This window comes from Peromyscus eremicus, chromosome 4, assembly GCF_949786415.1.
Source record: "Peromyscus eremicus chromosome 4, PerEre_H2_v1, whole genome shotgun sequence".
Taxonomy (NCBI): Eukaryota; Metazoa; Chordata; class Mammalia; order Rodentia; family Cricetidae; genus Peromyscus; species Peromyscus eremicus.
In genome coordinates this window covers 15892290-15914625 of record NC_081419.1, presented here as the reverse complement: position 1 = coordinate 15914625, position 22336 = coordinate 15892290, and the positions used below count along the sequence as shown (strand labels likewise).

Sequence of the window (22336 nt, the reverse complement as noted above, 5' to 3'; positions counted from 1 at the left end):
ACTCTGTCAAAGTTCCTGTCTGCCCAGGTCACCGTGGAAACCGATAGAGATAGGGGCCCTGGAGACTCACACCAGCAGGCTGGGGACATGGTGGGAGACAAGGAAGATAAGGCTTCCTTGCTCAGCTCTGGAGCCAACCATGGCCATAAACAGGAAAGCTAGCCTGGATTACAGGGAGAGTGGGTGCACATGGCTCCCCCAGGCGGTTATCAGATTCACTGCCCTGGTGGGAGGGTGCACCCCATGCTCCCCAACAAGTAGGATGTGCTTGGAGTAGCCACAGTGGCTCTGTCTCCCTGTAGAGTGAGCCTTCTGTGACCTAGAGCCTCAGGATGGGCTGCAGGCAGGCAGGGCTTTTCCTGGAATGGGGAGCAGGCTAGGGTTTGCCAGGTTCAACTGCCTGTTACAGTGTGGATCTTGTTTTGAGGTTTTCTGGTGGGGCAAGGCCCAGGCTTCATCTTGAAGCATTTGGGAGGCAAGAGATGTCTTCAGGGGCTAGGTAGATGGCTCATGGAGGAAGAGTGCTTGCTGTGGAAACATGAGGCCTGAGTTACATGAAAACAAGCCGTGACTAAATGCCCCTTACCCTGACATTTGGGGGCATAGACTGATGTATCCGAAGCGCTCACTGGCTGGCCAGCCTAGCTGAAATGGCAGTCCTCTGATTCAATGAGACTCTGTCTCAGAGGACTAAAGGGCAGAGTTGATAGAGGGCATCCGATGTCCGTCTCTGTCTCTGCATACACGCTCATGTGCACTCACACATCCGATGTCCGTCTCTGTCTCTGCATACACGCTCATGTGCACTCACACATCCGATGTCCGTCTCTGTCTCTGCATACACGCTCATGTGCACTCACACTCACATGCACATAACATACGCTTAAAAAAAAAAAGGTGACTTCAGAGAGAGACTTGTTTTGGCTTTTTCTCTAACTTCCTGTCTGTGATTATCACTCCTAGGATCAGAATCTGGCTGGCCAATCCCTAAACTCCACCTCCCCCCCCCCCCCCCCCGCCTCTCTATGGGAGATGCTATGGGTCATGCCCACTGGGTTCTACCATATATCTTTCTCCTTAGGAGCCACGTGTGAGGTGGTGTTGGCCCCATGTGCAACCAGCCCCTGCAAAAACAGTGGGGTGTGCAAGGAGTCCGAGGACTACGAGAGCTTTTCCTGTGTCTGTCCCACCGGCTGGCAGGGTGAGGCTTGCCCTGTCCCATCAGACTGGGACAGGGGTGGTGGGTAGGAAGTCAAGGGCCCCGGCCACCTCCAGGGCAGGAGGGAGTAGGCTCCAGTCTTCAGAGATGAGCCCATAGGTGCTGAGCCACGTGCTCTGGGAAGCTCCAGAAGCAGGAGGTGACCTTGGGTGACCCTTCCCATGCTGACTCTGTAGCCTTCTGTTCCCCAGAGGTCAGGGGAGAGGCATTGCAGGTAGACCGACTAGCTAGGGCAGAGACTCAGAGGGCAGGGGCAGGGCAACCAACGGCATCTCATCCTCATAGGTCAAACCTGCGAGATTGACATCAATGAGTGTGTGAAGAGCCCGTGTCGCCACGGTGCCTCCTGCCAGAACACCAACGGCACCTACCGCTGCCTCTGCCAGGCTGGCTACACAGGTCACAACTGTGAGAGTGACATCGATGACTGCCGGCCCAGTAAGTGGTACCCAGCTCTGTCCGCCCAGCATTTCGGCGCCTGTCCCTTAGGCATACGTGGCAGGGAGCTGCTGAATCAGGGGTGGGAAAGTAGTCCTGGCACCCGGTGACAGCCAGTGATGTCAGCTGCAGGCCTGTGGGTAGCCGTGCCCTCAGCTCACTCCACCCGCCTGTGCCCAGGAGGAGACAGGTCAGATGCTGGGACAGGCCAGGGGGTGGTTGTCGAGCATCACTGTGTGCTTCACATGGGTCAGCCAGAGTGGCCCCAAAAGGCTCTGCAGCCAGATTGCCCACCCCGGTTGAATGGCCTGGAACAGGGGACTGGGTGCTTCAGGATGGTGGCAGGGGGCCTGACTGTATTCAGCCTTGACATTGGCCCTTGTCAGGACCCACTGAGTTGTGCAGGGTTCTGGGACTGCCCCCATCCTGAGTCAAAGCTAAGACTTGGAGAGATTGAGGGTCTGCCTGGCACCATCAGGGTGTGTGTAGGGGAATGGGTTCTCCCATGACTGGTCTGTGAAGCCGGCTGCATTCCTGTCCCCCCACTGCCTGGGGGCCTGAGGGAAGGAATGTATGTGGAACAGAGCCCAGGCTCAGAGCTGGGGTCAGCCTGGAGTGAGTGGCCCCATTGACTCTGGTGTCACTCTAAGGCTCATCCTTCTGTCCCTTCAGACCCTTGTCACAATGGGGGTTCCTGCACCGATGGCATCAACATGGCCTTCTGCGACTGCTTGCCCGGCTTCCAGGGTGCCTTCTGTGAGGAGGACATCAATGAATGTGCCAGTAATCCCTGCCGAAACGGTGCCAACTGCACCGATTGTGTGGACAGCTACACGTGCACCTGCCCTGCAGGATTCAATGGCATCCACTGTGAGAATAACACACCTGACTGTACCGAGAGGTGGGTCCTGACTTCTGGTCTCCCAGGGGCCTGGTGGGACCCAGCCTTGGCTAAGGGAGGCAGGGAAAGGATTGGATGGTGGAGGACACACTGACTGACAGCTTGGACCTCAAGCAGGTGTCTTGCCCAGACCCGGTGGACGTTCAGCACTAATTGAGTTGAATCCAGCGTTGTTCATTACACTGCAGTGTCCCTCCTAAAGGGGCCCTTGTGACCTCCAGTGACTTAGAACAAGGATGTTTATCCAGAGGAATTGGTGAATCAGCCTCCTCCTAAACGAGAGCTTTGTAGTCCATCTTCTTTCCCCCTTTGCCCTGATTGCCAGGAAGCTTAATGTTCAAAGTCAATCTCACGCCTGGTTTGTGATGTATTTCCTATAGTATTCTCATTTGCCCAGGATTTTTTTTTTTTAACCATCATGCACCATACCTGTATGCTATAAAATCTCTGATGATGTGAGTGTTGCAGCCAGGCCGGCATAGAATTGGCTTCTCCAGGCAAGGACCTTAGTTCACTCACTCACTCTTCTCTGCCTCCTGTCTACCTCCAGCTCCTGCTTCAATGGTGGCACCTGTGTGGATGGGATCAACTCTTTCACCTGTCTGTGTCCACCTGGCTTCACCGGCAGCTACTGCCAGTATGATGTCAATGAGTGTGACTCACGGCCCTGTCTGCACGGTGGCACCTGCCAAGACAGTTATGGTACCTATAAGTGCACCTGCCCACAGGGCTACACTGGCCTCAACTGCCAGGTGAGCTGAGGTTACAGGGGGTGACCCAGAAAGCCTAGGACTCTCCACTGCCCAGTGCCCAGCCCTAGGCCATGCTACCTTCAGAGGGCCAGGGACACAGAAGCAGAGAGGGCTCCCAGGTGTCATTATGGGTTTATGGATCCAGAGTGGACCCACATCCTCTGGGAAAATGCCAAGATGGATGTTTCTAAGGGAGACAGGTGGGTGTGGATGCCAGGTTTTAGCTTCCATGGAGTGTATTATATGGCCGTTTATCCAAAGCAGCCTGGGGGCAGTGCTCACTTCTGGTGGAGGATGTCCAAGGGAAGGCAGTAGATGGCCTGGGTTTGCAGAGGGCCTTGAAGGAGAGCAAGGGAGACATGGGGCCCAGTCCCAGGCTGCTCCCCGGACAAGGGGTGTCTGTGAGCCTTGCGCCTGGGAGTTCTTAGGTGACATTCTTTCTGAGCTGGTGTGGGGGAGGTGAGAGAGGGAGAGAATGTTCCACTCTATCGTTCTCACCTGTGGGTCATGACCCCCCACAGAGGTCACATATTAGATATCCTGCATATCAGATATTTACATTACAGTTCGTAACAATAGCAAAATTACAGTTATGAAGTAGCAGTGAAATGACTTTATGGTTGAGGGCCACCACAACATGAGGAGCTGTACTAAAGGGTCACAGCATTAGGAAGGTTGAGAACCACTGCCCTACTCAGAGCTGGCCAGGGCTGGGGTGAGAGGGTGTCCCTGGCAGTCAGGGTTGGCGGGGAAGAGGCTGACCACTGCCTGCCTCCTCAGAACCTCGTGCGCTGGTGCGACTCAGCTCCCTGCAAGAATGGTGGCAAGTGCTGGCAGACCAACACACAGTACCACTGTGAGTGCCGTAGCGGCTGGACTGGCTTCAACTGCGATGTGCTCAGCGTCTCCTGTGAGGTGGCCGCACAGAAACGAGGTAGCTGGCCCAGCCCATCCGTCCTTGCCCTGGCTCAACCCCGGCCAGGATCACCCTGGTGCCTACCAAGTCGGGAGGACGTGGGCGGTAGTCCTGGAAGTTGCAGCCCAAGTCCCAGCTCCTTCTCATCTTGTGCCCGCAGGCATCGATGTCACCCTCCTGTGCCAGCATGGAGGCCTCTGTGTGAACAAGGAAGACAAGCATTACTGCCACTGCCAGGCAGGCTACACGGGCAGCTACTGTGAGGACGAGGTGGACGAGTGCTCACCCAACCCGTGCCAGAACGGAGCCACCTGCACTGACTACCTGGGTGGCTTTTCCTGCAAGGTGCCGGCCGTCTTGGGATGGCGGGGAGGGTCTTGGCATGAGTGTTGCTGCAGGAGGGCTTTTGAGCTGGGAGCTGGTGTATCTTGGCACACCGAGCCCAGTGTCTTATTAGAGCAAGGTTTCACACGCCTGTGCAGGATTCAGTCCCATTACAGATGTGCTGGAGGAAGAACGTGCCAAGCAGGGGCTTGGGGCCCTTTCCGAGATAGTTTAGGCTACCTACCACCTGTTCTAAGACCTCACCCCTGTGGGACCAGGTGTTTTCCCCTCCCCACCTTGGACAGTGACTTTAATTTACTGAGGTCGTGCCTGGGGACTGCTGGGTGGACCCCTTCCCCCCGCCCCCCGGGCTGCCAATGTAGGCCTAACTGGGTGTGTAGGGCTGCATCGAAAGTGGGGGACATGATACCATGACTGCAGCTGAGCTGATCCTGTGCCATTTCTACAGTGTGTGGCTGGCTATCACGGATCTAACTGTTCTGAGGAGATCAATGAGTGCCTCTCCCAGCCCTGCCAAAATGGGGGTACCTGCATCGATCTGACCAACACCTACAAGTGCTCCTGCCCCAGGGGTACACAGGGTAAGAGTGGGGACCCGGGCGGTGTGGCTAGGACCCAGCCAGAGCTCACTCCATCGTGCCTTGTGGGGCCAGTCTTGGTAGGAAGATAGGCGCCGCTGGCACTGTGCCCCCTTCCCTGGGTCCCAGTTTCTAACTGATTGCTGTGCTGGGCCACACAGGACAGAGTACAGCCAGTACCATCCCCTGACAGTGTTCGTGGTCACTTTGCAGGTGTACACTGTGAGATCAATGTTGATGACTGCCATCCCCACCTTGACCCTGCCTCCCGAAGCCCCAAGTGCTTCAACAATGGCACCTGTGTGGACCAAGTGGGTGGCTACAGCTGCACCTGCCCGCCAGGCTTCGTCGGGGAGCGGTGTGAGGGTGATGTCAATGAGTGTCTCTCCAACCCCTGTGACCCACGTGGCACCCAGGACTGCGTGCAGCGTGTTAATGATTTCCACTGCGAGTGCCGGGCTGGCCACACTGGTACGTGCCTTGGGCGGGTGGGCCCAGTGGGTGGACGGGCGGGCAGTGGCGGCAGGGCTAGCCCCTTACGGTCTTCTCACCCAGGACGCCGCTGTGAGTCAGTCATCAATGGCTGCAGGGGCAAACCATGCAAGAACGGGGGTGTCTGTGCCGTGGCCTCCAACACTGCCCGCGGATTCATCTGCCGGTGCCCTGCGGTAGGTGCCCCTGGCCCTGTGCAGCTGCTAGGGTGCCAGAACCCCTTCATCTTACATTGGAGGGACCTGTCCCACACCCACCCTCACCCAGAGCAGAGTAGCCTGAAGGCCTGTAGCCAAGGCTAGGGACCAAGCACCGTGCTTCCTCATGCCCACTCTCCCAGCTCATTCCTAAAACTTGAGTGGGCATAATACCTACATGCCTGTAATTCTAGTACTCTGGGGCTGAGGCTGAAAGATTGCCTTGCAGTCAAGGCTATCGCAGGCTACAGAGCAAGACCCTGTTTAAAAAGTTTATTTCCTGCTATGCTGTATTGGGAACCTAGGTCCTCACACATGCTGGGCAAATGTTCTGATACTGAGGCCCAGCCCAGCCTCTTGTTTTTTAAGTAGATGTTCATTTTTGAGCAGTTTTAGGTTTGCGTGAGAACTTAGCAGGAGCGCCAGGTCCTCACCCTGCCTGCCATTTCCTATGGTTACCACTTTGCATGGAAGGTGTTGAGGGTCACACTCAAAGCTGGCACTGATATGCAGTATTTGCTCTGGGTGTTAACACTCAGGGATTCATACACATATAATGTACCAGTGTCAGCCTGGTTTTCCAAGGCTCTCAAAACTCCTAGGGTTATACCTACTCAGCTATCCCTCTGTTTCAAAGCCCTTGGCTTTCCTTACCTTTCTGTGGTGAGGATGTTTCAAAGATCTTGTTACTGGGGAAAGGCCACAGGCTCTCACAGGTCATGGGATGTGGCCAGGCCTAGGCTGGGGTGCATGGTGTCCCTGAACCCTAGCACCCTGACCCAATGCACCATCCTCTCTCCACCACAGGGCTTTGAGGGCGCCACGTGTGAGAATGATGCCCGCACTTGTGGCAGCTTGCGCTGCCTCAATGGTGGTACATGTATCTCAGGCCCACGCAGTCCCACCTGCCTGTGCCTGGCCTCCTTCACCGGCCCTGAGTGCCAGTTCCCAGCCAGCAGCCCCTGTGTGGGTAGCAACCCCTGCTACAATCAGGGCACCTGTGAGCCCACATCCGAGAGCCCTTTCTACCGCTGCCTGTGCCCTGCCAAATTCAACGGGCTGCTGTGCCACATCCTGGACTTCAGCTTCACAGGTGGCGCTGGGCGCGACATTCCCCCGCCACAGATCGAGGAGGCCTGCGAGCTGCCTGAGTGCCAGGAGGATGCAGGCAACAAGGTCTGCAACCTGCAGTGCAATAACCACGCCTGTGGCTGGGATGGTGGTGACTGCTCCCTCAACTTCAATGACCCTTGGAAGAACTGCACTCAGTCCCTGCAATGTTGGAAGTATTTCAGTGATGGCCACTGTGACAGCCAGTGCAACTCAGCCGGCTGCCTCTTTGATGGCTTCGACTGCCAGCGCACCGAGGGACAGTGCAAGTAAGTGAGGCTGGGTTGCCTCAGAGTCCCAGGGCTCAGCAGACAGCTGGGGGAGGGAGGACCCAACGGATACCAGGAACCCGAGCCCGATGTCTATCCCTGCCCATAGAGGACACCAAGCACATTTCCCAGGTCTGGGCCAGTCAGGGTGGATGTGAGGCCCACGGGCTGGGATGAGACTGAGTGTGTCCTGTACCCCTCAGCCCCCTGTATGACCAGTATTGCAAGGACCACTTCAGTGACGGCCATTGCGACCAGGGCTGCAACAGCGCCGAGTGTGAGTGGGATGGACTGGACTGTGCGGAGCATGTGCCCGAGCGGCTGGCAGCCGGCACGTTGGTGTTGGTGGTGCTGCTCCCACCTGAGCAGCTACGGAACAACTCCTTCCACTTCCTGCGGGAGCTCAGCCACGTGCTGCACACCAACGTGGTCTTCAAGCGTGATGCGCAAGGCCAGCAGATGATCTTCCCCTACTATGGCCGTGAGGAAGAGCTGCGCAAGCACCCGATCAAGCGCTCCGCCGCCGCCGCGGGCTGGACCACCTCTTCGCTGCTTCCCAGCACCAATGGGGGGCGCCAGCGCCGGGAGCTGGACCCCATGGACATCCGAGGGTGAGTGAGCTCCAGATGCTGTCGGCTGTTTCCCAGTGTGTCCCTGGGCCCTGCCTGTTACCAGCTCAACCCTGGAAGTGAACTCTGGGGAGCTGGTATTCACCCTACTTTATGGTCAGAAAGGACCTGGAATGCGGAGGCCACCTGTCCTCTAGGTACCTGACAGGCTTCACTCTTTGCCCAGCTTGTGGTTTTGAGGCCCCACTCTGTACCAGGTGTTTAATCAGGACCAAGCTGATTAAAGCCTCCAGGGTGTTCCCTGGAGCTCAGTCATCCTAGACCAAGCCTGTGCCTCCATCTCTACAGCCCCCTTTTCCACACTGCAGAGGAGCCAGGTGGGGAATGCAGGAGGGTACTGTTGCTGACCCTTGACGGCTGGGGAGCTGACGGTGGCAGGGAGGAGGCCCAAATAAGGGCATCTCACAGATGCTGCACAGAGCCACTTGGGGACGGGCAGAGAAGCACCAGCCAGGCCAAATAGGTCGCCCCCACACCCTGCATTTGGGGGTCCCAGGAGCCTGCCACCTATTCCTCTTTGAGCTGCTGGGCATCTGCCAGGTGGCACCTTGGTGTCTCTTGACCCCAGCGGTTCCTAGTCCTTGGTTTCCTTGGCGTGGCACTGCAGTAAAGGTCAGAAATGTATTGTCACCTGGAGGCTGTTAGAATCCCGTGTCTGAGAGGCCCGTGCCTGAGAGTGGGTGACCTGGCTGCCATGGTCTCAGCTGTCTAGCATCTGAGCCTGCTCTTGTCTTAGGCCACTCCCTGGGGAGTTCTGAGGAATAACCCACAACTGCATCCCTGACCTCTGTGGGACACCAGGTACTGCTCTCAAGAGGGCCCTGGGTGCCTGAGGACATCCTCTTCTCAGAGGTGAAGGAACGGGGTGCTGTGGTACCTAAGGCGCAAGGCTGCAAAACATGTTGGGCAGTAGGATGAGCCCCTGCTGAGTGCTAAAAACCGGGGCTGCAGGGAGACTGTCCAGTTGCAGGGCTGCTGTTGCCAGCCATGCTCTCTGGGTCAGGGGGGTAGGATGGGGAGTCAGAGCTGGTGTGCATGCAGCATGCTGGGCTGCACCTGATCTCAGTGTGATGTGTGTGTTCCCAGCTCCATTGTCTACCTGGAGATTGACAACCGGCAATGTGTCCAGTCATACTCACAGTGCTTCCAGAGTGCCACCGATGTGGCTGCCTTCCTGGGCGCGCTTGCTTCACTTGGCAGCCTCAACATCCCCTACAAGATCGAGGCCGTAAAGAGTGAGTGGTCTTGGTTGGAAAGATGGCTCAGTAGTTAAGAGCATTGGCTGCTGTCACAGAGGACCAGGGTTCAAATCTCAGAACCCACACGGTATCTTATAACCATCCGTAACGCCAATTCAAGGGATCCTACGCCTTCTGACCTCTGCAGGCACCAGACATGCACAGGACTCATAGACCTGCATACAGGCAAAACACCCATACACATTAAAAAAATTTTGAAGTGTTCCCCATCCCCCAGCCCTGCTTCTTCAGGGATGGGTTGCTAGAGTGGAGGGAGAGTCTACCTGGGAAGGGCACAGGCAGGCTGTCTCACACTCCTGTGCCAGCTGCCATCAGAGCTCAGAAAGTGCTTTTCTGGAATTTTCCTGATGGCCTTCCTTCCCTGTGGATGGTGACAGCCACAGGTAAAGCTTAGATGTATACACATACCAGAAAGTGTGGGGGAGCTTTTTTCTCTCCCCATTCTTTACCCCTGATTTTTCTTTGTTGGGTATTATTTCAAAATCATTACAGTTTTTTTTTTTTTTTTTTTAAGGAGAGAGAGAGAATTGATCGGTGTCATGTGAAGTGTTGAAGTTTGTATCTTGAAAATCCCCCTAAATCCTTTGTCTTAACAGCTCAATGCGAGCGCAGCGATTTGAAGTTCGCTAATCCTCCTCCTCGAAAGGGGAGAAGTGAGCACTGTCTCCAGACAGATCGGCTGGTGCAGGAGAGAATTTAGCGATAGTTTGCAATTCTGATTAATCACGTAGAAAATGACCTTATTTTGGGGGGTGGGATGGAGGAGAGTGGGTGAGGAGGCACTGGCCGTGGAGCCAGTCCGCCGCCCCCCGCCGGCCCGCAGCATCACCACGCCTGACGTGGGGCGCTTGCCTGCCGCCCCTGCCCGCAGGTGAGACGGTGGAGCCTCCGCTGCCCCCGCAGCTGCACCTCATGTACGTGGCAGCCGCTGCCTTCGTGCTCCTGTTCTTTGTGGGCTGCGGGGTACTCCTGTCCCGCAAGCGCCGGCGGCAGCATGGCCAGCTCTGGTTCCCTGAGGGCTTCAAAGTGTCAGAGGCCAGCAAGAAGAAGCGGAGAGAGCCCCTCGGCGAGGACTCTGTCGGCCTCAAGTGAGTGGACACTGCCCCCACTGTGTTGGGGGGTGAGTGGCGGGGTGGGTGGGGTGCTTAGCTCCTGCAAGCCCGTGGGCCCATATATCCCGTTCCTCACTCTGAGCCCACCTGCATGTAGAGGGTGCCCATAGGAGCTGTGGCTATAGGGCATTTCCTGGAGCACCTGCTCAGTCTCCCCACCCCCTCACCCAGGCCCCTGAAGAATGCCTCAGATGGTGCCCTGATGGATGACAATCAGAACGAGTGGGGGGACGAAGACCTGGAGACCAAGAAGTTCCGGGTAAGTCCAGCAGGCTCCCAGGCATCCCTGGGTGGCACTTCCCACCTGGGCCCCAAGTGATGAGGCTCTGCTTACTCTGTCCAAATTCAGTTTGAGGAGCCAGTGGTTCTTCCTGACCTGGATGATCAGACTGACCACAGGCAGTGGACCCAGCAGCACCTGGATGCTGCTGACCTGCGCATGTCTGCCATGGCCCCAACACCACCTCAGGGTGAGGTGGATGCTGACTGCATGGATGTCAATGTCCGAGGACCAGGTAAGGCCACGGCAGACACCACACACACACACACACACACACACACACACACACACACACACACCCTAGCGTAGACTTAGAGGCCAGCAGGACTTGAGAAGGGTTGGGTCACTGAATGGCTCTGCCTAGCAGCACCCTTCCCTGAGCTGATCTCCAGGCTCCTGCTACCCCCACAGTACACTTTTTCATGAAATGCTGCTTTGCAATACGTCCGAGTGTTGATTTTTTTTCCCTTTGTTTTTTGAGGCAGGGTCTTACTGTGTAGGCCAGGCTAGCCCCAAATATGGTTCTTCTGTCTCAACTTCCAGTGTGCTGGGATTATAGGTGTGGCTCCCATGACTGGCTAAAGTATTGGCTTTTAAAATTATATGCATATATGTATATAAAAATGTGTATATATATATATTTTTTATGTTATGTGCATGGTTCTGCCTACGTATATGTCTGTGTACCATGTGCATGCCTTGTGCCTGTGGAAGCCAGAGAAGGCCATTGGATCCCCTGGGACTAGAGTTGCAGATTGTTGTGAGCAGCTATATGGGTGGTGGGGATTGAACCCAAGTCCTCTGGAAGAGCAGCCAGTGCTCTAACTGTTGAGCAGTCTCCCCAGCCCTTCTTTTTATTATTTTTTTAAACATTTATTCATTGGAGTGAGAGGGGCACACATGTGCCGTAGTGCACACGTGGAGGACAACTTGCATGAGTTGGTTTTCTCTTTCCACCACGTGGGTCCCAGGGACCAAACTCAGGTTGGCAGGCTTGGCAGCAAAGGCCTTTGCCCACTGAGCCATCTCATTTGCCCAATGGTGACTTTTCGAGTACATTTTTCTTGTCTTTTTCCTGAACGGGTCCTCAATGAAGGGTATCTTGGGCAGGTCGGGAAGTCAAACTGGAGGGCGTCTTTATCACCCCATCATTGCAGGTTGGCAGCTAGACTAGGGCTCTGTCCTGTAGGAACTCAGGGTGACTTCAACAGCCCCCAGTAGCCACTGTGTGCTGAGAGGTGTGTCTGTCCACACGGCTGTCCCTTGAACTGAAGGCTGTGGCAGGGCTGCCGTGGCCATGGCTGGGTTCTGACCACCCCCCCGGCTGACAACCCCCTTTCCACACCCACCCCTGTCTCTCTCCTCTCTGCAGATGGCTTCACACCCCTCATGATCGCCTCCTGCAGCGGAGGAGGCCTGGAGACAGGCAATAGTGAAGAAGAAGAAGATGCGCCTGCTGTCATCTCCGACTTCATCTACCAGGGCGCCAGCTTGCACAACCAGACGGACCGCACAGGAGAGACTGCCCTGCACCTGGCTGCCAGATACTCTCGTTCAGATGCTGCCAAGCGCTTGCTGGAGGCCAGTGCAGATGCCAACATCCAGGACAACATGGGGCGCACCCCATTGCATGCAGCTGTTTCTGCAGATGCTCAGGGTGTCTTTCAGGTAGGCGGCACTGCACCCTTGGGGCCAGTGACCTGATCTGGGGCAGCGGTCTGGCTGGCATGGGCCCTGCAAGCCCTAACTCCGAGTGTGACTGGTCAGGAACAGCTGGCACCTCAACACTGGAACTGCACATTGGAGCAAGTTCAGGTTACAAAGGGCATCAAGCCCCACCTGTGTTCTCTGGGCGAGCTGGCTGAAGGTGGTTCTAAGGAACCTACAGGGTGAGGCAGGGCCTCCCTACCCTCAGTAAGACCCTTCAGTCTAAAGGCTATGGCCTGGCTTGAGGCCTTCCGTCCAGTGCTGTAGCCTCTGCAGCCTAGTCCCACCCCATTCAGCTATGGTTCCAGGCATAGCCCATGGCAGCAGGAAGAGAGCTTTAGAGGCTGCTGGTCCTGGCCTTTGCCTGGAAGCCTGAAGCCGGCCAGGGTGGATTTAGGGATTTAGCAGCCTGGGTCTCCAGGGACAATCCCTGTAGCTACTCCTGCATGTTGCCAGCCACTGACCCCAGCTACCAGGTCCCATCCTCTAGGCCTCCCTGGAGCAGACTCCAACGGGGCATAGACCTGGCATCAAAAAGCTTGCCATTTAATCATTTCTTAACTTGAGCAACATAATATTGGTCTGCAGAAGAAATTAAGCCAGACAGGGCAATGCATACCTGTTATCCCAGCACTCTAGAATCTGAGAGGATTGTGAGCACAAAGCTAGCCTGGTCTTTATAGAAAGACCCTGTTTCAAAAGAGCAAAGAGAGGTTGAGGTCAGCCACAGGATAAGAGGAGCCCAGGGCAGGTCCGCATGGCCTGCTTTGCTTGCACAGACCAATCTGTGTATGCTCTGCAGGAATCCAGGCAGTACTGTGAGTCCTTACTCAGGTCACCATCCCACTCCTCCCACTGTGACTCAAGCAGGGCAGCTTAGCAGTTCTAAGTATGGCTGTGGGGGGATTCCCATCCTGGTTTCTCTCCCTTTTATCCCCATGCCAGGCAGGTGTTTCTGATAGGCATGACCGTAAGATGGTCCAGTCATGGGAACAGCTGGGCATTGGTTCCTGGAGATCCCAACTTGTGTTTGGATCACTCTGCCTGAATCCATCCCTGCCTTCCAGATCCTGCTCCGGAACCGAGCCACAGATCTGGATGCCCGCATGCATGATGGCACAACCCCACTGATCCTGGCTGCCCGCCTGGCCGTGGAGGGCATGCTGGAGGACCTCATCAACTCGCATGCAGACGTCAATGCTGTGGATGACCTAGGTAGGCGCAAGCTACAGCCTAGCTCCTGAGGACATCAACCACCACATGGTCTGGTCAGTCCTAACCTACCCTCGTCTCTCCTTGCTTTCTTTCCAGGCAAGTCGGCCTTACACTGGGCAGCGGCAGTGAACAATGTGGATGCTGCAGTTGTGCTCCTGAAGAATGGTGCCAACAAAGACATGCAGAACAACAAGGTAAGCGAAGGAGCTGCCTTAACCACAGGGGCATGCTGGGACTCGGTGCACCCATATGTAGACCACTTAGAGTGTTAGTGTCTGGGACACAGCTAACTCTTCGGACACCTCCCAAGTGTTGGGGCTGAGGGCTGGGACAACAGCAGATAAAGTTACCCACCCGGTGGCCGCCAATGTCCTGTCACTGTTACTTGAACCTTGACTTCTGTTCCCCTCTGTCTTTGCAGGGTATGGTGACCCTAGGGGTTCAGGATTAGCCAAGGGGCTGGGGTGGGGTGGCTCGGTGTCACTCAAGGTCTTCAGGGCCCCTGGTCTGGCCCACCACTACGTAGCATCCTCCCTCCTTTGGGATAAAGGAAACACTGCTGAGCTGGGCTGCATCTCTCCACCTTGCCTCCCAATGTCTCTATTTGTCCAGGGCTAGTTACTTCTTCAGGACTATGTTTAGTTGCTCAGAAGTGCAGAGTTTGTGCCTCCATTTCCCACGGCAGGTTGAGAATGCAGCAGGTGTCAGGCATTGGAGGTTGCTGTTGGACACAGGTTCTCCCCGGTCCAGGGTGGGCCAGTGGTTATAAAGAGAATCAGAGCCTGGTAGATGGCTCTCTAGGTTCCTAGGCCTTTCACATTCTTCACGGAGAGGTGTATGGTTGTGTCTACTAGGCAGAGCAGACCTGGAAGGAGCTGAGATACCATGGCCACTAATTATGACCCTTTGGACAGGAAATGTCTTCCCTGTGCCCATTGATTTGCCCAAAATTGCAGTATTTTATACTTGCATTTTGGGAGGGTAAAGGACACGGGGTTCGTTAGATTTTTGGCAGTCTGAACCCACACATGGGAAGCCCTATGGATTTAGCATGGAGGGTCCCACAGACCTTCTCTGGACTCAGGTCTAGCCAGGTGTAGTGGCACACGCCAGTAATCCTAGGATTAGGAAGTTAAGGCAAGATGATTGTGAGTTCCAGGCCATCTTGGGTAACATAGGGAGGCCCCACTATAACCCTCCTCCCCACAAGCCTGGTAGTCTAGGATGTTTGGGTCTAGATAGGTCTCCCCCACTGTGAAAAGAGGAAGAGGAACTACTGCTTCCCTAGCTCCTCCTCCCAGGCCATCCATCATGAATGACTCAGCAGGTCCTATACCAAGCCTCCTGTCCATGTCCTACAGGAGGAGACTCCCCTGTTCCTGGCCGCCCGTGAGGGCAGCTATGAGACTGCCAAAGTGCTGCTGGACCACTTTGCCAACCGGGACATCACAGATCACATGGACCGACTGCCACGGGACATTGCTCAGGAGCGCATGCACCACGATATCGTGCGGCTACTGGATGAGTACAACCTGGTGCGCAGCCCACAGCTGCATGGCACTGCCCTGGGTGGCACGCCCACCCTATCTCCCACACTCTGCTCGCCCAATGGCTACCTGGGCAACCTCAAGTCTGCCACACAAGGCAAAAAGGCTCGCAAGCCCAGCACCAAAGGGCTGGCCTGTGGCAGCAAGGAAGCTAAGGACCTCAAAGCACGGAGGAAGAAGTCCCAGGATGGCAAGGGCTGCCTGTTGGACAGCTCCAGCATGCTGTCGCCTGTGGACTCCCTTGAGTCGCCTCACGGCTACTTGTCAGACGTGGCCTCACCACCCCTCCTCCCCTCCCCATTCCAGCAGTCTCCATCCATGCCTCTCAGCCACCTGCCTGGTATGCCTGACACCCACCTGGGCATCAGCCACTTGAATGTGGCAGCCAAGCCTGAGATGGCAGCACTGGCCGGAAGCAGCCGGCTGGCCTTTGAGCCACAGCCCCCACGCCTCTCCCACCTGCCTGTAGCCTCTAGTGCCAGCACCGTGCTGAGTACCAATGGCACAGGGGCTATGAATTTCACCGTGGGTGCGCCCGCAAGCTTGAATGGCCAGTGTGAGTGGCTCCCCCGGCTGCAGAACGGCATGGTGCCCAGCCAGTACAACCCACTACGGCCAGGTGTGGCATCGGGCACACTGAGCACACAGGCAGCTGGCCTCCAGCATGGCATGATGGGCCCACTACACAACAGTCTCTCCACCAATACCTTGTCCCCAATGATCTACCAGGGCTTGCCCAACACACGGCTGGCTACGCAGCCCCATCTGGTGCAGACCCAGCAGGTGCAGCCACAGAACTTACAAATCCAGCCTCAGAATCTGCAGCCACCATCACAGCCACACCTCAGTGTGAGCTCAGCAGCCAATGGGCACCTGGGCCGGAGCTTCCTGAGTGGGGAGCACAGCCAGGCGGATGTACAGCCACTGGGCCCCAGCAGTCTGCCTGTGCACACCATCCTGCCCCAGGAGAACCAGGCCCTGCCCACATCACTGCCATCCTCGATGGTCCCGCCCATGACCACTACCCAATTCCTGACCCCTCCTTCCCAGCACAGCTACTCATCCTCACCTGTGGACAACACCCCCAGCCACCAGCTGCAGGTGCCAGAGCACCCCTTCCTCACCCCATCCCCCGAGTCCCCTGACCAGTGGTCCAGCTCCTCCCCGCATTCCAACATCTCTGATTGGTCCGAGGGCATCTCCAGCCCGCCCACCAGCATGCCGTCCCAGATCACCCACATTCCAGAGGCATTTAAGTAAACAGTGATGCGGGATGCAGGACCCCAGCTTCCGTTCCCAAGCCCTGTTGGGAGTCGTTTCCAGTGCTCCAGGATGCAGGGGCGACCAAAGGAGCTTTTTTTTTAAAAAAAAAAAAAAAATGTTTTTATACAAAATAAGAGGACAAGAATTTCCTTTTTTTTTTTTTTTTTTTTTAGTATTTATTTATGTACTTTTATTTTCCACAGAAACACTGCCTTTTTATTTATATGTATTGTTTTCTATGGCACTAGGGAAAAACGTATCTGTTCCAAGAAAATAAACTAGTTCTCAAGAGCCTTGATATTCCTGGTCAGGGTGAAGTTCCCTGTGTGTTTGTAAAATATGAACAAGGATTCGTGATTTGTAAATGCTGTTTATTTATTGATTGCTTCTTTCCAAAATCAAAAAGGAAACCATGACAGAAGGGAAACTGGAACCTGCCATGGCCAGAAATCCCTGTCTACCCAGATGCCTGCCACCCTACACCCACTCCCCCCTCCTCCCAGTGACCTGGGATTTGTAGATGTGTTTAGAGACAGGCCAAGACCTTCACACCTTGGGCTCATAGATTAGTTTTGTATCTAAAACAGGAAACAAGTAAAATGATGTGGTTTATACATTTTCTAAAACCACCAGTGTGGGTTTAAAGAGGTGTCCTTGGCACGTGCAGAGGGTGCTACCCAGTACCAGTCAGGAATCTTCAGGCTTCTGTGTTCCATGGTATTGTTGATGGGCCTTGGGAGTACTTCCCTTCCCGCTTGCCCCGCCCCACTGTCCCCTTCCTGACATCTTGAGCCAGTGAGCCGTGCAGGATGTGGTGGAGTAACCCCACCTCCTGGAATAAGACAATGCCTGGACTTTTTCCCTGTGGGGCCCCAGCATCACTCTTTGAACAGCATCATCCAAATTCAACTGAGGATGGACTGTCCCTGCCTGGGCCTGGGCTCCCCAGACCTGACTACTAAAGGGTTCCAATGTGCATTGTGGACTCGCCAGAGTGGCCTGCATTGAAACCTCAAGGAAATATGGGCTGTGCAGTCCTCTGCCCAGGTTGGGGACTCGCCTTGAGTGTGCTGGAATGTGGGTGGCGCCTGCCTCTGGGATATCCCTCCTGGTTCAGGGCAGTGCTCACAACAGATTCTTGCAGTATCAAGTATAAGCCTGTGGCAGAATAAGTACCTGTAAATACATGTTAAAGGTGGATTTTGTTTAAAAAATCTAAAGGAACAAGTCTGTCCTGTGTCAAGCTGATGAGGAATGTCAGAACGTGGCTCAGTGCCACCCAGGCCTCGTGACCTGCAGCTGCCGAACCAGTAGCTCCTAAGAGCACAACCCAGGATGGCCCATCCGCCGTCCAGCAAGCCCTCTCCCAGCCACTGTGTGCTGGAGGCTCGCTCAGGGGCAGGTGCCCACCTCCTCAGGGCAGCTCCTCCTGGCTTTTGGGGGGGCAGTGTCTGTACCATTCCTAGTAGGTATGACCAGACACATCCTAAGATGTTGATTCTTACCATGTTTTATAAAATAAAGTGTAGTTTACAGAAAAAGGAAACTTAAAAAAATGTTATCTACATGTAAAACTGTAGGTAATGAAAATGATGTATTTTTTCATCTTTTTTTGTTAACTAATTTGCAATAAAAATGTTGCTGATGGTCGTCCAGATTTTGCTAAACTTGGAGTGTTGTTTTGCTCACTTTGGTGGGTGGCAGAGCAAGGGCCACCCGGCACTGAGATGACCGATACCCAAACCATGTCTTGCACAGTAATAATAGAGAAGCTGTTCACAGGGACATACCATTCCCAGAAGCTTCACAGCACAGGGCATCGAGCTGGGAAGACAGTTGCCAGGAGAGTTGATGCAGTCCCCTTAGGAGGATGTGGATTTGATGTCAGCTCCATCCCCATCAGCTGCAGAGGAGTCAAGGCACCTTTCTTTGCTGTATATGACTATCCTCTGAACCCAATAATCCCTATCTTCTTCAAGTTCAGCTGTGCCCTCATCCGAGCTGAACCTGTTGACTGTTTATATACCCCATCATGGGACTCACAGGACCTTCGCCTGATCATCCAGCCACTCCATACTGCCTGTTGTCTGCAATCCTGCCCTAATTGTGCATGACCTCAAGGAGGGACTAGAACATACAGTCTGGGAAGACTAGTGGAGGGAGTCTCCATCTATGTGGCTGTGGGAAAGCCTTATTCCTGCTGGATAAAGACTTTGCAATGTGGATTTTTTGCAGGGAGAAGCATCCACACTCAGAAACTAACCCTTCACCTATGTTCTGTATGTCAGCCCAGTAAATCCATTGGTGCCCTGGAGTCACCTTTGGTGGAATTGTGCCTAGGACTGTCATTAGGACCTTAGGAAGAGGGGTAGGTGTCGTCTCCCCCAGGAAGGAATTTTAACAACACTCATTTAGCCAGAGAGCCTCTGCAGCAGGCAGAAGGGAACATGAGGAGGGAGCCTTGAAGCAAGCACCAGGCCTAAGAGGGAGGACAACAGAGCAGGGCAGCACGTGCCATGGCAAGGTAGGTCTGGAAAGTTCTATAATCCTAAGAGATTAAGTGCTACAATGGCATCTTAGCCCTGAGAAGAAATCAGCATAGTAAGGTGTGGATCATCTCTCTTCCTGCCTGGTCCTCTTCACTTGGCCCACACCTCAGGGCATACCAGGAGTCTCTAACCAAAGTGAGGAGAGCTGGAGTGTGGTGCCCTCTCAGAGCCTGGCCATCTGAGGACAAGAGTGAGTCCATCAAGTTCAGATGTCCTGTCCTGGGCCCGGTGTTGCGCATTGTGATAGTAGAGGGGCCCGAGGTCCCAGGAGGAGTGCTCACACACAGAATTATGATAAATTGTCTGGTTCTTGCCCTCAAGGGGAAGGTCTGAGCCCGAGTTCTGCCCAAAGAACTCCGAGCACCCCTAAAATTCCACCCTGAAATGGAAATGACAATGGAAAGGACCTAGCAGGTCCTCTATAGAATCATCCACAGCGGCATGTGCAGCCCAGTGTTCATCGGATAATGGACATGGTCTGTTCACACTGAGATAGCTAACCACTGGGCACACATTTGGACTGGGTTTGAAGTGATAACATTTGCATTTGCAGACCAAAGCAGGAGCCTTACCTGTGTGGACAAATCTCTAGCCAGTGAGAAACCAGTCTACAAAAGAGCAAGGGAGTGGGGGCCCCCGCCTGCTGTGGGGACCTCCACTGAAAGACTGCCTATTCTTCTTGGATCTCTAGAACTTGGGCCATTAACATGCCTGGGTCTCCTGTGTCAACTTGTCAACTTGTCAACCCCACAACTGTGTGCACCCTATGGTCTATTTTTCTCTGTATATACCCTAATAAACATTCAGTGGAATGTTTTCAGCCATTAAAAGAAACAAAGCTCTAAGAGCTACTAAAATGTGGGTGAGCTGTAGAAGGACATTGGGCTCAGTGAAAGAAGCCTCACAAGTGACCACATGATTCCGTTTTTATGAAGTGTCCTCAGTAATTAAAACCACAGAGGCAGAAAACAGAGTGGCCTTTCCTGGGGCCGGAGGAAAGCCATCACTCTTTGATGGCTACAAGTTTGACTTGGCATGATGGATATTCCAGCACCGTCTAAGAGGTTGGAGGCTGCATGGCCCTGTGAAGGCCCAGACCTGTCAATGCTAGAATTCCACAATCTGTGAGTCTACTAAAACTAGCAAAGAAATCTGGCAACATGTGAACTTTTAGTTTGTCCCCATGGACACAAGTTCTCTTTTATTTTATGACAGGATCTTGCTGGGTATCCCAGGTCAGCCTCAAACTCACCATCTCCTGCTTCAGTCTCCCAAATGTTGGGATTCCAGGTGTGTACCATCACACTCAACTAAGCTTAGTACTTTTAAGGAGCACCTATATACCCCTAAAGTCATTAGAAACAAACAAAAATGTAAAAACAAAAAATTTTAAGGGCTAGGGATGTAGCCCAGTAGTAGAGAATTTGTTTACTATGACAGGGCTCCAGATTGCATCTCCAGGACCAAATAAAGTAACAAATTGACTTGGGAGATAACCATCAATAAAGTGCTTATAGTGTAAACCTGAGCACCTAGGTTTAAGCCTATTTAAAAAAGCTAGGTGTGGTAAGGTGCTATAATCTCAGCAGACCCTCGTGGTGTGGGTGTGGAGACAGGTGGATTCCTTGCCTAATCAGTGAGCCCCAGGTCCCAGTGAAAGACCCTGTCTCAAAAACAAAAACCAAGTGAGGACTAGAGCAATAGCTCAGATAGTAAAAATTCCTGCTCCACTAGCACAAAGACCTGAGTTTGGATCTCCAGCATCCACATAAAAGCTTGGCATGACCACACATCTGTAACCCGTGCTGGGGTGGAGAGGAAGACAGGATCCTGGAGTTCCATTGGCCTAGCCAACCAGCAGAGCACTAGGTCCAGTGAAAGACCATGCCTCAAAAAACAGAGTGGAGCTTTGGGCATGGTGGCACACATTTTTAATCTCAGCATTGGGAGGCAGAAGAAGATGAATCTCTGTGAGTTCCAGGCCAGGATGGTCTACATAGCAAGTTCCAGGATAGCCCAGAGCTAACAGTCTCTGTCTCAAAAACAAACTAAAAAACCAAGATAGAGAGTGAGAAAGACACCCTCTGGCCTCTATATGCACATGTATACACACATGCCCACTCACACGCACACACACACACACACACACTTTAAGGACTAAATGGGGCACTCAGCAGCTATACAGCCCAGAGAGGAGAGGGAGTCTTCCAGCCTCAGCCCTCCCTTGTTTAGGGGGAATATAGGACAGTGTGTCCTGCCATCTCCCAGCAGAAATATTCCAGGACCAAAACCTAAGCAGACAGATGTGTGGAAATGAGCTCTGCGACACACACACACACACAGAGGGACGGCCATATACAGACACGGGAGCAGAGGCAACTGCAGGCTAAGAGTGGCCTTAGGCAACCTGCCAGTGGTACCCGGTCTAAGACATCAGCCTCCAGGATACAGTGAATTCCTGTAGAGCCAACCAGTGTGTGGGGCTGTTACACAACAGCCCGGGTAGGCTGATCCAAGAGTTCAAGGCCCAGGTCACCTCTTGGATGCCAAAACCTCCCAGGGACACAGGTCCCCTTGGTACTATCCTTTTCCCATTATGAGATGCCACCCCTCCCCAGGGACCTGTCATCTGACACTGTTTTCATTTGTTTTTACTTTAGAAGAATAGTTATTACATATACTACAAGAGGGTAGTGGGTTGGGTGATAAGTAGAGCAGCCTGAGGCAGGGTCACTATGTCTCTCTGGCTGGCATGGAACTTGTGATCCTTCTGCCTCTGTCTCCCAAATTCTGGGACTGTAGGTATGCTCCACCGGGCTTGACTTTGTAAGTCCTACTTTTCAACATTCAGAGTATATAAGTAGAGCCGTGCAGGCATGGTGAACCCAACACTCAAGAGGCTGAGGCAGGAGGACTGCCACAAGCTCAAGGCCAGCCTGAGTTATATAAACAGCTAGACTGTTTCAAAACCAACAACCAGACGTAAATAATCCGAGAACAGTAGGGCACAGGCCTTTAATCCCAGCACTCAGGAGGCAGAGGCAGGAGGATCTCTGTGAGTTTGAGACCAGCCTGGTCTACAGAGTGAGTTCCAGAACAGCCAGGGCTACACTGAGGAACTCTGTCTTGAAAAATCAAAAATAAAAGGGAAAAAAATACTACACACATACACACAGACACACAGACACACAAAACAAAACAAACAATAATACCCTGCAAAACCCCCCTGAAGAACTAGCCCTTTCTCCACCCCCCCACATCCCCCAAGTGTTCTTCCTTCTCCTGCATGTGTAGTTCTGGGGTATGTGGGGCCCCATCCTTTTGAAGAAGAAGGGCTTCCTTAGCCTCTCAGAACGATTCAGAGAAGCCCATGCCAACAGAAATGTTACTGAAGCTATATAATGGCATTTAAAATACTTCATAACCCTTCAAAAAAGTACAAAGGAGCAGGTGAATTTATTTCAATAATACATCTTGGTTCATCCAATGGAGCCACAGTTACCTCTTAACCAGAAGTCAACATAAGCAAAGTACTAAAAAGACTGAGTTCACACTCTA

General features: G+C 53.8%; 1 protein-coding gene across 1 annotated transcript in view; it reads left to right on the top strand.

Moving 5' to 3' along the window:
• Notch1 (notch receptor 1) overlaps positions 1-16358 on the top strand; it is a 45591-nt gene extending 29233 nt beyond the window's left edge. Inside the window, exons 16-34 of the mRNA XM_059258813.1 lie at positions 1082-1201; positions 1505-1657; positions 2330-2558; positions 3109-3310; positions 4091-4244; positions 4387-4571; positions 5020-5152; positions 5363-5620; positions 5705-5817; positions 6646-7217; positions 7421-7828; positions 8933-9081; positions 9977-10193; positions 10389-10476; positions 10567-10732; positions 11870-12165; positions 13272-13419; positions 13516-13613; positions 14781-16358. Coding sequence (XP_059114796.1) covers positions 1082-1201; positions 1505-1657; positions 2330-2558; positions 3109-3310; positions 4091-4244; positions 4387-4571; positions 5020-5152; positions 5363-5620; positions 5705-5817; positions 6646-7217; positions 7421-7828; positions 8933-9081; positions 9977-10193; positions 10389-10476; positions 10567-10732; positions 11870-12165; positions 13272-13419; positions 13516-13613; positions 14781-16226 — 5135 coding nt within the window. The 3' untranslated portion in view covers positions 16227-16358. The remainder of the gene's footprint in view (positions 1-1081; positions 1202-1504; positions 1658-2329; positions 2559-3108; positions 3311-4090; positions 4245-4386; positions 4572-5019; positions 5153-5362; positions 5621-5704; positions 5818-6645; positions 7218-7420; positions 7829-8932; positions 9082-9976; positions 10194-10388; positions 10477-10566; positions 10733-11869; positions 12166-13271; positions 13420-13515; positions 13614-14780) is intronic.
• The last annotated feature ends 5978 nt before the right edge of the window (positions 16359-22336 follow it).